The 13,753-nt window shown below is 39.1% G+C and overlaps 2 protein-coding genes across 2 annotated transcripts in view; both read left to right on the forward strand.

Moving 5' to 3' along the window:
* The window catches only part of LOC115568091 (uncharacterized), a 276,579-nt gene that overhangs the window by 118,806 nt on the left and 144,020 nt on the right, over positions 1 to 13,753 (forward strand). The window contains exon 34 of the mRNA XM_030395170.1: positions 5,587 to 5,872. Coding sequence (XP_030251030.1) covers positions 5,587 to 5,872 — 286 coding nt within the window. The remainder of the gene's footprint in view (positions 1 to 5,586; positions 5,873 to 13,753) is intronic.
* On the forward strand, positions 6,803 to 12,866 carry LOC115568098 (NACHT, LRR and PYD domains-containing protein 1b allele 2-like). The gene is made up of 9 exons (XM_030395177.1): positions 6,803 to 6,868; positions 7,027 to 7,093; positions 7,170 to 7,241; positions 7,367 to 7,620; positions 7,755 to 7,883; positions 8,642 to 8,774; positions 8,940 to 8,969; positions 9,418 to 9,489; positions 11,521 to 12,866. Exons 3-9 carry the CDS (start codon positions 7,178 to 7,180, stop codon positions 11,781 to 11,783), a joined length of 945 nt encoding a protein of 314 aa, XP_030251037.1. The 5' UTR covers positions 6,803 to 6,868; positions 7,027 to 7,093; positions 7,170 to 7,177; the 3' UTR covers positions 11,784 to 12,866.

Below are 13,753 nucleotides of genomic sequence, written 5' to 3' on the forward strand. Positions count from 1 at the left end.
ACCTATAGCTCTGCTATAGAGGTGTCCATAGTGGGCTGGCGAGCACAGCCCACTAACTAGACAATTCCCCGCCGGGAAATCGCGAGAGTGGGCTGTGCGCTTTGCCCCGTGACGAAAAAGCAAACATGGCATCAGCAAAGTTTCCTCACCATCAAGCGGGAAAGGCCTTAAGGACGCTTAAGCATGGATGTGTGTGTGTGTGTGTACATGTCTCTCTGTCTGTCTGTCTGTCTCATGTGTGTCTCCTGTCTGTCTGTCTGTCTGTCTGATGTGTGTCTCCTATCTGTCTGTCTGTCTGATGTATGTCTCCTGTCTGTCTGTCTGTCTGTCTGTCACTCTCTCTCTTTGCCCAGCTGATTTCGGTTGCTAGGTGACAGTTGGCAGGGGCCGTAGCAACGGACTGTGAGGGAGTCAGTTGGCCCTCTCCACTCTGCTGCACGAACATTCCCCCATACACAATCATTGAAAACCCAGAATTTCTCCAAAATCACCCACCATCGTTCAAGGATCACAGTTCAAAAACTACACATCATAGGAAAAAAGTTCAAATACAACAAAACTACTCAAGACCTGTGCCTACATTTTAAAGCTGGAATGGTGTTTCTAGCTGAATGTATGCCAGGGCAGGAGATGTTTGAAAAACATCGCAGATTTGCGAGTTTTTTGAACTCATCCCATTCATTCCTTATGGGAAGTGTCTCGCAGCTGTTCGCGTCTTACGACGCGAAAGATTAGTATTCTAGAAAACTGAATTATTGCATACAGAGTCCGATCAAGCCGCACATTGAATGAGTGAAAAAATGATTGTTTAATGTAGTTTAAATGTTGGGAAATATACTGTGTGTGTGAGTCTGTGTGCATGTGAGAGCACGCTTAAGCAGCTCTGTGTGTGTGTGTCTACATGTCGCTCTGTCTGTCTGTCCGTCTGATGTGTGTCTCCTGTCTGTCTGTCTGTCTGTCTGTCTGATGTGTGTCTCCTGTCTGTCTGATGTGTGTCTCCTGTCTGTCTGTCTGTCTGATGTGTGTCTCGTGTCTGTCTGTCTGTCACTCTCTCTCTTGGCCCAGCTGTTTTTGGTTGCTAGGTGACCGTTGGCAAGGGCCGTAGCAACGGCCTGTGAGGGAGCTGATTTGAGAGCAATTTCTGCCTCACATCTAGGACGTCAAACTAGTGCTATTTGGTCAAAATCATACATGATATCGACAATTTTTTTTCACGATCGAGCCAGAAAGGCCTTAAAGAACACACTCATTAAGTTTTGTGGTCCTAGCTTCAGAAATGTGGAAATGGCAGCGAGTTAAAAAAGAGTGCAGTTTTGGAAATCCTTCTCCCGATTTACATTGGAGTAAATGGAGCATTTCAGAGCTACTCTTGTCGGTTAGCGGTCGATAATTCAAAAACCGTAAATCCTACCGATAAAGTGGACACATTGGGAGAAAGAAGACAAGTGTGGCTACAACTCTGGAAAGTATCACTGTTTTTGAGCCTAATTTGTGGCCAGGATCGTCACGGAAAGAGAAAATCTCTGAGCGAATTTTTGAATCTCGCTCACTCTGTCAGTTGGTCCTCTCCACTGTGCTGCACGAACATTCCGCCATACACACTCATTGAAAACCCTGAATTTCTCCAAAATCACTCACCGCCATTCAAGGGTCACAGTTCAAAAACTACACATCGTAGGAAAAAAGTTCAAATACAACAAAAATACTCAGGACTTGTGCCTACATTTTAAAGCTGGAATGGTGTTTCCACGTGAACGTATGCCCGAGCAGGAGATGTTTGAAAAACATCGCAGATTTGCGAGTTTTTTGACCTCGTCCCATTCATTCCTTATGGGACATTTGTCGCATGTTGTGCTCCGCACAGCCCACTATGGACACCTATAGCTCTGCTATAGAGGTGTCCATAGTGGGCTGGCGAGCACAGCCCACTAATAAGAAGAGGCGCGGTGAATAACTCTGCTATAGAGGTGTCCATAGTGGGCTGGCGAGCACAGCCCACTAACTAGAAACATTTGCATTTCCTACGAAAATACAGTGTGAATGCTGAAGACTGAAGCGAAATCTGTACTGCTGAACATACTGCCGAAAATGCATAAAAGTATGAGAATGTTGGAAAAAAAAGGCGAAAGCTGAAGATTAAGAGGGAAGGAAGATGCTGAAATGGTGAAAGAAGGCAAAAAAGGTGAAAAGTTAAAGGCTGAGAAGGACCGAAAAAGGTTAAAAAGGTGAAAAAATATGAAAGGCTGTAGAGTAAGAGGGCTGGGAAGAGGTTAAAATGGTAATAAATATGAAAAGCTGTAGAGTAAGAGGGCGCGAAGAGGTTAAAAAGGTTAACAAAGGATGAAAAGTTGTAGAGTAAAAGGGCTGGAAGAGGTTAAAATGGTAATAAATATGAAAAGCTGAGTTTTGAAGAGGACTGGAAGAGGTTAAAAAGGTGAATAAAGGATGAAAAGCTGTATAGTTAGAGGGCTGGAAGAGGTTAAAAAGGTGAATAAAGGATGAAAAGTTATATAGTAAGAGGGATGGAAGAGTTTAAAAAGGTGAAAACATGAAACGCTGTAGAGTAAGAGGGCTAAAAGGGCTTTAAAAGGTGAATAAAAGCTGAAAAGGATATAAAGCTGTGGAGAAAGATGGAGGAAAGAGTTTGAAGAGATGAAAAAAGATTGAAAAGGAGAAAAGCTTAGAGGACTAAAAGAGTTCATAAAGTTGAACATTTTCATAGCTGAACATGAAGCGGAATGTTTGAAGGAGTTGAAAAGGCAGGAAGACGGATATTTTAAAAAGCTGACAGGGCAGAAAAACTTAAGGGGGCTAAAAGAGTAGAAAAAGTTGAACATTTTAATTGCTGAATATGAAGTTGAATGTTATATGAAGTTGAAGTTGAAAGTTATATGAAGGAGCTGAAAATACAGAAAAATTAATGTCTGAAAAGGCTAAAAAGCTGTAGAGTAAGAAGGCGGAATGAGTTTAAAAAGGTGAAAAAAGACTGAAAAGGCCAAAAAGTTGTAGAGTAAGAGGGCAGAAAGAGGTTAAATAGGTGTAAAAAGGCTGACAGGTGAGAAGTTAAAGGCAGAAAGAGGTTAAAATGGCTGCAGACATGCTGCAGCAGGAGCAGAAACAAAGACGAAAATGTCCCCATAAGGAATGAATGGGAGAATGCCTCCCAAACTCCTGCGATTCTTGAGAAAACTGTTATAGTTATCGCCAAAACATGTTATATGTTGAGTAACAGGAGACATTGCTGAACGCACCCATGTTATTTTTATTTCTGTAGAGTGCATAATGAGGGCACAGGAGCGAGAGACAAAACATGTACCGTCTGCGATCCTCCAGAAATTTTGGCTCAAAATTAACATTGCGGCTTATGGGGAACATTCAGGAGTGCTTGTCGCTCTTGGTCTTCTAAATTCAAAACCGTAAGTCCTACAGCTGAAATGAGACCATCAGCTGAAACCCAACAAGATTTCCTACATGTATATGCCTATATTGTCTATGTCAAGTACAAGATGTGGGATCCAAATCAAGCTGAAGCAAAAAAAAATCCTGTTTTCGGAGCTGCTCCTCACTCTGGGGTGCGGCAGTTGATGATGTCACGCACTCTAGCTCACGCAATACACACCCATTATAAACTCAGAAGACGGACTTAAAATCCTTAAAACTAAAACTGCGACCATTTCAAAACCGTACAAGATTTTTGAAAACTGAATACAAGGTCAATAGTTCAAGTTTTTGTGATTCATTTAAAGTTTGAATGGTGTCTCTCGCTCAACGTATGAGGAACAAGAAGAGGTTGAAAGTCGATGAGTTTTGAAGAGGATTTGAAGCTTTTCCCATTTACTGTAATGTTAAATTATTTTTGGAAAAAGCTGAATAGCTGAAAAAGTTGAAAAGTTGAAAAGCAGAAGGTTGAACGAGCTGAAAGAGCTGAACATTTTAATATTTGAATGGTTTGAATAGCTGAACGTATGCTGAAGTTATAGCAGAATGAAATTTGAAAAAATCCCCATAAGGATGAATGGGGAAAATTTTGTATTAAAAGCTGAATATTTCCAAAAGTATAATAGTTAGAAAAGCCAAAAGTAATAGCCATCATGTCCTTAAAGAGCTGAACATTTTGATATTGGAATGGTTTGAATCGGTCAAAGTTTGAAGGAGTTGAAAAGTGCCAAAAAACGTACGGAAGAATAATAATAAACTCCAGAAGAACAATAGTGTGAATGCTTGTAGCATTCACACTAAAAAGGTTCATACACAATCAGATGTGTGACCATTAAAACATTTAGGCTCAGTGATTATTTCACAATTAGTGCGTGACTTCCCTTGCTGCCACCTGCTTCCATTTTGCCACCTTGCTGTGTGTTTGTGTGTGTCTGTGTGTGTGTGTGTGTGTGTGTGTGTGTGTGTGTGTGTGTGAGTGTTTGTGTGTTTTAAGTCTCTGTCTTAACTCAGTATTTGTGTAATGTATAACTATTGTATATTAATCCTTTGTTTTCATTGTGATAATTCTGTTTTCTAATCTAACATTTTAACATTGTTCATTGTATTGTAGTTTACTTTAGGTTGACTTAGTACATCTGTCCAGGGACAACAGATGGAAAATAGCCTTTTGCCTAAGTCTGGTGCATTTACAGGAATGTTTAATTAATGTACACTGTCCCTGTTAAAATAAACCAATAAATAAAAATGAAATAAATACAGAGCAACACAAGAAACTAGGAGGTGTGGGCCATCACAATTTCCACACCACAGTGCAAAGACAACTCAAGGGATTAGGACTAAACGGCAGTGTAGCGTTAAGAAAACCACTTATCAGTGAAGCCATTTTTCAAGATGACAATGCCACAATTCATCAGTCTCAAATTGTGAGAGTGGTTCAGGGAGCATGACACATCATTTTATCACATGGATTGGCCACCACAGATGTGAACCCCATTGAGAGTCTTTGGGATGTGCTGGAGAAGACTTTACACAGCAGCCCGACTCTCCCATCATCAATACAAGATCTTGCCAAAAGATTAATTCAACTCTGGATGAAAATAAATGTTGTGAAATTGCATAAGCTCATCAAAATGATGCCATGGTGAATGCGTGCTGTAATCAAAACTAAAGACGGTCCAATGGAATATTGGAGTGTATGACTTTTTATGGCTGGGCAGTGTATGATATCTTTGCCACTGAGGATGAGATGAGGAAATGTCTGCATGAACATTTTTCCTGAATATCAATTTATTTTCATTGAGAATCAAAGGTTTATCTGTCAGAAAAACATTTCCTTTGAGCCACTTTCACTTATTTCAGTGTTTGTGAAGATGTGCAGCCTGTTAATTCAAATAAAATAAAAAACAGTTTAAAAGAATTAAAGGAAGCCAGAAACAGTAATCCTCTTTTGCTTTGTACATTGTGTTTCATAAAAAAGATCACATACTGCGAGCGATCAACAGCAATTACCAAATGGATCAATACCTTGTGTGATCCAGCTGAAACACACATTCAAAATTAACATTGACAAGCTTCAAAGAGACACATTTGTAATTGTCCCCATTGGATTAAATAAATGTCTCATCATGAATGTATTGATTATTTCAGGTAGCAACAGTAGCAGCTGTTCAACAGCTGCTATCAGAAACTCTGAATGATTTGAGTGACACAGAGCTCAAGGAATTCAAGAACATTCTGCAGTCGACTGTTTCCCTGAAGAACCTCCCAGATATCTCATCGATGTGGAGTTACAGAGCAGGCAGAGCAGATATAGTGAATCAGATGGTTCACACCTACGGCCAACAGTCTGTGGAGTTAACCAGGGAGGTTTTGATGGACATGAAGAGGACTGATCTGGTTCAGAGGTTGTCAAAGCCCAGCTCAGGACTCAAAGGTAAGAGTAAGAAGACAAAAAGTGTCTCATAAAGGTCTAATAAATAGATTGTATAATTCATAATAAAAAAAATAAAAACGTAAGGGATGGGCATGGATCAATAAATCATTATTGAAATAATCTAATCAACAACTCACACTGTCTCAACAAAAACTGAATGTTGTAAGTTTAACAAGGTTAGTATTTGTTTCAGGGCTTTTGAATTGGATTGCTTTAGATTGTGAAGGTGTTTATGATTATGTATCATTTTGTGAAATTTTTAATTTGCATTTCTTTTTAAAGTAAGTGAACCGTATTAAAGTTGATTATACTCTTTTTATGTAATTAGATGATAACCATCTGAGTCAATTTTTAGTTCTTTTCTCCTCAGTGAAACACTCTGTGGGTTTACTGTCACAGAGGAGTAAACAAACAGGAAATATTTTCTTATTTAGGGAACTGGAATCAGAAAATTTGGACTCCCTCTCTCTTAAAAAGTTGTTCAGATCAATAAACTGATTATCAAAGTACTTTCAACATTTCGTTGCTCTGATTGGTTGTAGGTCTATCCCATTGCAGAAGCATTTTGATAACCACTGATAACTTGACCCTTTGAAGTAGAAAATGTGCAAAGAGATTCCAGACTAATCCGATTTTGGAATTTGTTTGGGGATGCCTGGTTAACAGATCTATGTAGAATATCATGTTTTACCAGTAAAAAATATGGACAGTTACCATATGAGTTTATATATCAACATAACGTTGTTTAAAGACAATCCTATTTGTCTTCACAAGGTCCTTCCAGAAGCCTTGAGCATGAAGACTTTGGAAGTGCTATGGTAATACCTTATATTCATTAAATTGTTACGTTTATTTGTTCATTTACATGATGCTGGAAAACAAGTCCTTTCCACTTATTTTCTAAATTGATCCTGTTCTGCAGCAGGACTCCAGTGACTGGACTAAACTTGAACCTGAAGTGAACAGTACAGATGCAGATGAGGCTCCAACTTACAGGTAAAATAACATCATAAATACTGCGTCACAGTAAACTGGAACTAGAGGAAATATTAAGATTGGTTCTTGGAATTTATTATACAAAGAAAACTAAAATCTTTCTGTGTGCTGTTACTGGTTATGTGCCCATGAAACTCGCATTCTGTCCCACGACTCAGCCTTCAGTCTGAAGCAGGAAACTTTGAATGCAGTGTCTCTGGTTTGCGCTGGGTCTGTAAGGAGAAGGTCAGTCTTAAGTACCAGTTTTGCTCTTGGGAGGAACCTATGGAGAGGATGGAAATTATCAGTTACATTCCTGCAGGTCCACTAATGAACATCACAGTAACTGCCGGGAAGTTGCATGAAGCGTACCTGCCACACTGGATCTGCATAGGTTAGTGAACATGGAAGAAAATAACAAAATAAATGTATAAACTTTAAAGTTCTGACTGCATGTGTAAAAATCTAATTTAATCATTTCCTCCTCACTAATCGTGTGTGCTTGTATTTTTTTTGCAGATAACGACCCTGAAATTAGAGACAAGTTTGCAGTTCTACACATCGGTGACTGTGGAGACGTTGTGGAAAAAGTGGCTGAGGTCACATCGTCACATGTCAAGCTGTCAGAACCACATTTCTCTCCACTCATGGTTCTGGTGAAATTAGGCTGGTGGTCAGTGGACATAAACTGTTACATGTTGATATACAAGACCAACAAAGCATTCCTGACGCTTCATGTTTATCTGATCCTGTGTGATCCACGACTAAAAGAGGTTATTTCATATCTTACATGGTATAATAATTAAAATGACACATACACACAACATAGACAACAATATTGGCTGCTGTTAATTTGTTGCAATTAGTGTTAAAAAGCTTCTCTGTTTTGTTTTGTTTTTTTCTACAGGAATTGGACAATAGACAGTCAACAAAAGGGTACCAAATGATCGAAAAGCCACATCCAGAGACGCCCCTGAGGGTGAATGATTTTTTCATCCTAACAGCGGGTTTGGACGGTGTAGAAATTGATCCTGAGGTATGGTTTGAACTGCTTTCAGATATTTGGAGTGAGCTGTGGTTCAGGGGCCAGTTGCATCAACGTAGTTTAAGACTAGATGAGGCCTTAGACTGGTCTTAACTTCTAGGAAGTTTCATACAATAGGAGGAATACAATTGTCCAACAATCTGCTCTGGTTTTCAATATTTTTTACAAGAAAACCTGACAAAGTGATCAAACTTTACTTATATGTTTTAGTAGCGTTCTGCAAGTCTCATGCAAAAGTCTCATGTCGGTCTTAAACAGTCAAGTGGAAGGCTTATAAAGCACACTCCACTTACCCATATACAAGCTGGGTGCTACTGTTACTTTCTCCACCTGCACGAGTGATGAAGACTCAAAGAGATCTCAAGACCAGCTATGAGTATATCTTCTGTTCCACTAGCCATCAGTCCACAGGGTATATTTTGTCAATCCTTTGAGAAGCTCAGATAATAACAATATTAAAACTACAGTTTTTTTCTTAGTGTTCAACCTGTAGTTACATTTCCCTGTGGGTTTTTGATGTATTGAGAAAACCTCAATGTTTGCGGAGGTTTTTGAAAACTTTGGAACCTCATATCCTCATTACCCTCATAGATATGTCATGTCTTTGATTGAAGTGAAAATACCACCACAATGTTCTTAAGCTCATTTTGTAAACATGAAAAGAAGAAAAGAGAAATTCTGGTGCACATTTGCACAAAGTCTACCTTTTATTAATTTCCCTTGTTGTTTTTTTTTTTTTTGTTTCACAGAAAATAATGCTCAGATATAACAGATACCCAAATTTCTTTGAGGTGCATATTAAAAAGGCAAACACAGACTTCAAGCTCATGCTCCGACGAGAAAACAAGAGTGAACCTGTACGGACTTGTACCATTCGAAAAGGTCAGCTTCAGATAATACCACAAGAATATATGTGAACTGTCTGTGTACCAGTTTAACTTCATTGAGTTAAATATACATCATTAATGGAGCATGTCTGCTGTTAGATAAAGGAAGTAAAGTTAAAGCTAGTTATCAATATTTTTTTTGTCAATGCATTTTTTTCAGATGATTACCAAAGTGCTGCTCATGTACAAGGTAAGAAAATTAAAATAATTTTTTTCTAGAAGAATTGCACTTTAGATTTCAGAGTGTGGAAACGCTCTACACTGCTTCTCTAACTTTCCGTTGTGCGGTCAGTCTCCTCCAAGAGTAAAAGTCAAGTAAGGACTGATCATGACTTGCAGCATGTTTACTTGGTTCTTTTTGTATTGTTTTCACCCTCTAAGTCTATTGCTAGTGGGTTATTCCTTCCTCTGACGTTTAGTCCATGTTGACAATCTGTGTCTGTGTTTAGACTGCTAAACCTGTGCTGTCTGTACATAATGTCAAACTCAAAATACTCAAAATCCAGGTGCCTGAAAATGTTAATGCAGGCAGAAAAGAGCTGAAAGTGAGAGGAAGGGGCAACAATTTGCTAACCAGTGTTGTTTTTGCCAAACTGGAATCAGTACTTCCAATAGTCAGTTCTGCCCTCATCATGCAGATGCAGCTTCAGCGGACCAACCATCATTGCTCCCTCCTCCTACCCAACTCTCAGCAGCTGAACGAGGAGAAGGTGAGCAGTATTTTGTTCCTAGTAGCTGGCTCATTTTTTTCAGAGCAATCGATGGAGCTGATGATGGCTACTTATATATCATCCCCATGTGGTTTCAGAGAAGTCCTGCAGGGCCTCACTGGCTTCCTGAGTCTACCTCCTTGCAGTCCTTGTTGAGATAGGCTGCTCTTAAACTGCAGAAACATACATACTAAGGCGTTAACGACATGTAGTTGTGGTTCGATCTACATAGTAAGGGTACGGCAGAGGCTATATGTGCACTTTTAGCAAAATGTCCAGTAGGGCTGCACGATTCTGGAAAAAATGTGAATCACGATTTTTTTGCTTAGAATTGAGATCACGATTCTCTGGCACGATTTTTTTCACAAAATGTTTATTGCACTGATGAACTTGAACAAAACAAAAAAAAACATTGTAGTATGGCAGAGGCCTACTACTATGCCTCTGCCAAAGCAATGTTTTTTTTTGTTTTGTTAGTTCTATCATTGGATGATAAATGATTTTTACAAAAGTAAAAAAAAAAAAATTAGTCTCCAAGATGAGAGGGCATCCTCTAATACCTGATGTTGTACAGGGTTTATTGGGGCCGTAGCTTTGGCTAGGTGATATGTGATAGCTGCTGTGATCGGCTTTCTAAAACGGAGGCCTAATATTCTTCCTTTTCCAAAAGCCGCCTCAGAGGTAGGCGTAAACATGTGACGTGACGTGACGTGAAGCCCGAAGTTGGGCTGCGAACAGCTGACAACGAATTTGTCTTCAAAATAAGAGCTTTACATTGCACCCCATTGGAGTTTAGAACTGGGTTCTTAGCGGGGGGCTTTTAATTTGAAAGTAGCGACCGTTTCTAGCTTGTCGCTACAACAACAAGCTAGCAGTCGAGGCGGAAATAAGTGTACCGTCCGAGGCAGCAAATCGGCGGACCAAAACAGACCCCCAATTTGCCGCCCTCTGTCTAAAACCGCGGACCTAGCCGTCAATAGGACGGGCAGATTGGCGGCTTGCTGCCCCCTCTAAAAACGGCTTCTCACTCACTCCTTCCAAACACTTAACTGCAAGTGGGCTTCCGCCACTGAATCACGTGTTGTAAAGACGCTTTACCACAGGTTGAGGGCGGAGGCAGCGGCCGTGCTGCGTTTGGGGGCGCTTCAAAAAATCCGGGAGGAAAATAGGAGCATTTGTTTGTGATTCGGCTCGAGATATAAAATGCTTCAGAATCGCTGTGTGTAGAAATGAGATCACGTGTATGTGTGAATCGAGATCGCGATTTTTTAACGATTTTTTGTGCAGCCCTAATGTCCAGTGTTCTTTTTCCCTGTAGCGCCATCAGAAAACTGGTGGAAAGTTATTATGAAGTCTAGCTTAACCTAGTTTAAGTTTCACTGGTCAGAAAAGCCTTGGTCATGTAATAGATTTGGACCACATACGTTTTTGTACTTTTGTACTGTTTCACCTCATCAGAGACTGTGTCATGAGACCTACGTGCATTAAAAATGCTTCAATTAATGCAAAACAAATACAACTGAACTATTGAAATTACAACAATGAAATCATAATGCATGATTGCTTTTGGTATTTGATTAATTTGATATACACTTTGAATATAGAGAGTACACATTATACAGCATCTTGTAATAAAAGCTATATTAAAGATGTAATATGAAGAATTTCTGCCCTACATTGTCTAAAAATGACTCTGTTGAGTTGTGTACTGAGTTGTGTACTTACATTGTCACAGATGTTTCAAACATTGTTCAAATCTACAGAAACACATTACTTTATTCATGGTAACATTTCAAGGTGTGTTTCATTTGGTTGCCATTCAGGATAGGCAGAGAATGAGGAAGGAAGATGGCCAATGTGACCAAATGAACTGTGAATAAAACTTTACCTCGCTCGTGAACATTTATGCCTGAGTCACACAGTAGATTTTAATTGGCAATGGTGGTTGTTTAAGAACACCCATGATTCCACAGCATGTATGTCTTTTGTGATCCCTCGTGGCAGATCTTACATTTTTCCCTCTTTCCTCAGACGAGCACTTTGTGGACAAACATCGACGTCAGCTGATCGAGAAGGTAAACAACATTGCACCCATTTTGGATGAGCTCCTCGACGAGAAAGTCATCCAACAGGACCAATACAATACAATCAGGGCTCTGCAAACCCGTCGGGAGAAGATGAGGGAGCTCTATTCTGGTCCCCTACAAGCCAGTCCGTCCTGCAAAGACATCTTCTACAAAATCCTTGAGAAAAAGGAGCCAAGACTCATTGATGCCCTCAAGGAAAAGAAGTGAATGTGGTGGAGAAACACCTTTTTTAGACCAAGTATACAGTCTACCCGACACAAAATACTTTTTTAAACTAAAAATAGAGAAATGTCTGCAGTGTGTGATGTCTTCCTTCAGGAGAGCCTCATTGATCCCTGCCCTGATCAAGGAGGCTAAGTTAATTGCCGAAATCATGATTCAGAAAATATTTTTCAGATAATCATGTTAGAAATTACTGAAGGGTCTCACCAAGGACTTTTTTTTTTTTTTTTCCAAGTATTAAATGAAATGCGACTCTTTTTAACCTGATTATTTTATGTTGGCATAGTTTTTACATAATGTACTTCGATTTATGCCAAATGTGCTAAAAGACAGTCTATCTTGTTTTATGACTTTTACTCTGTCAAAAGAAAAAGAAAATGTCTTCTTTTCAATGGTCTTTTTCGTGAAATCTCCTGATTGCTGTGTGTGTTTTTTTTACATTTTAATTGAATGGAGGTAAACATATTCTAAAAAGCAGTAATAGTAATGCCATAGATTTTATAAATCGTGTGTGCCTTTTTTGCCTCAGGTTTTTAAAATCCTGCCATTTATCACAACATAACTTATCCACACAACTTTAATTTTTTTGACAAAGGTGTCAAATCGTGGACATCGTTTTTACCTGTATTGTACTTTCTGAAGTAGAAGAAGAATCTTTATTTTTTTTAAAACATATCATACAATGTACAACATGATGAAATTGGTGCTCTTCATTTAACCCTTCCCAGGGGAAGCAGTGAGCAGCCAACACATGGTGCCCGGGTACCAACTGCAGACAGAAACCAGTGCGTCGGTGCAGGGAACTGTGATTAAACCTAATGTTCATGTTTTAATGGTGGGGAACAAACCCAGGACCCCCTGGTCTTCTTCTTGTTTATTTGTGTTGCATTTAAGTGTATAACAGTACTGTTTTTGTAACTGTATTGTGTTTTTATTCTTTTTGCTTTTCTTTTTTGTTCTTCTAGCTTAACACTTTTTTAAGCCTCCTGTTGAAATGTTTCACACAAAGCAAAGTGCATCTCGTTCACAGTTGAACGTTACCATTATGTCCATAAATAAACGAAACTGAAAACATTTATTTGTGTCTATACTGGCAATGTTGTCAGTCAGTAAATATTCAAGGTTAAATTGAGTCTTTACTTAATTGTAGGATGATTATTCATGACTGTGAGCTTCCTGCTCAGAACCTTTTTTCACACATGCAGAGAAATCATAGTGGTTCTGATTGTTTCCTGTAAACACTGTTTTAATAACAAACTACTTCAGTTTGTATGATTGTGATGTACTGAAGCTATCTTATTTAAAATGTTGTGGGAGTTCTGTTTTCTCAAATGGTGTAACCATGCTTACCATTTGTCAGAGTCTGGATGGACTGTGCTGCAGCTTCTCTCTGAAATGTTATGAAGTTTATCTCATTCATGAATATCATCAGATCTACTATGCCATTCTATGGTACTGTCAGACCTGGGCGGAAATGAGGACTCAGATGCGGAAGGTGAACAGTTTAGACAGGCTTTTATTCTGACTTCTGTCTCGACTGTAGAATGAGTGACAACTCAACTGGCTAAGAAACTCTGATCTAGTCAGAACAAAGAACACACACACGAAACCAAAATTCACTCCACAAGGGAGGAAACAGAAAACTCAATGTCTACTCTATGCTTCGAGGGATTATGCTATAAAAATTACTTACAAAAGAAAACCACTCTCGAGGAGGGAAAAAAGCAAAAGGCTGAGAACAAAATTTAAGCTGCACTGAGCTAAGAAAACTACAACGCAAAGTCACTCCGAACAGGAGGAAAACAAAAGCACTATGAAAACTTCTCAAAAAACAAAGCTGACCAAAAATGTTATCCAAATCAAAATCACTCTTCTACAGAGGTAAACAGAATTTCAGAAATCAAAAGTGTGACAATACTTAGGCGCAAAGGCTGTGACAAGGCTGTGGATCAAGG

The sequence above is a fragment of the Sparus aurata genome, chromosome 17, assembly GCF_900880675.1.
Source record: "Sparus aurata chromosome 17, fSpaAur1.1, whole genome shotgun sequence".
NCBI lineage: Eukaryota > Metazoa > Chordata > Actinopteri > Spariformes > Sparidae > Sparus > Sparus aurata.

Coding starts and splice junctions, on each gene's coding strand:
- LOC115568098 (XM_030395177.1), top strand. CDS start 7,178: ATGAACATCACAGTAACTGCCGGGAAGTTGCATGAAGCGTACCTGCCA. Junction 7,621..7,754: donor GTGATCCACGACTAAAAGAG/GTTATTTCATAT, acceptor TTTTTTCTACAG/GAATTGGACAATAGACAGTC. Junction 9,490..11,520: donor AGCAGCTGAACGAGGAGAAG/GTGAGCAGTATT, acceptor CTCTTTCCTCAG/ACGAGCACTTTGTGGACAAA.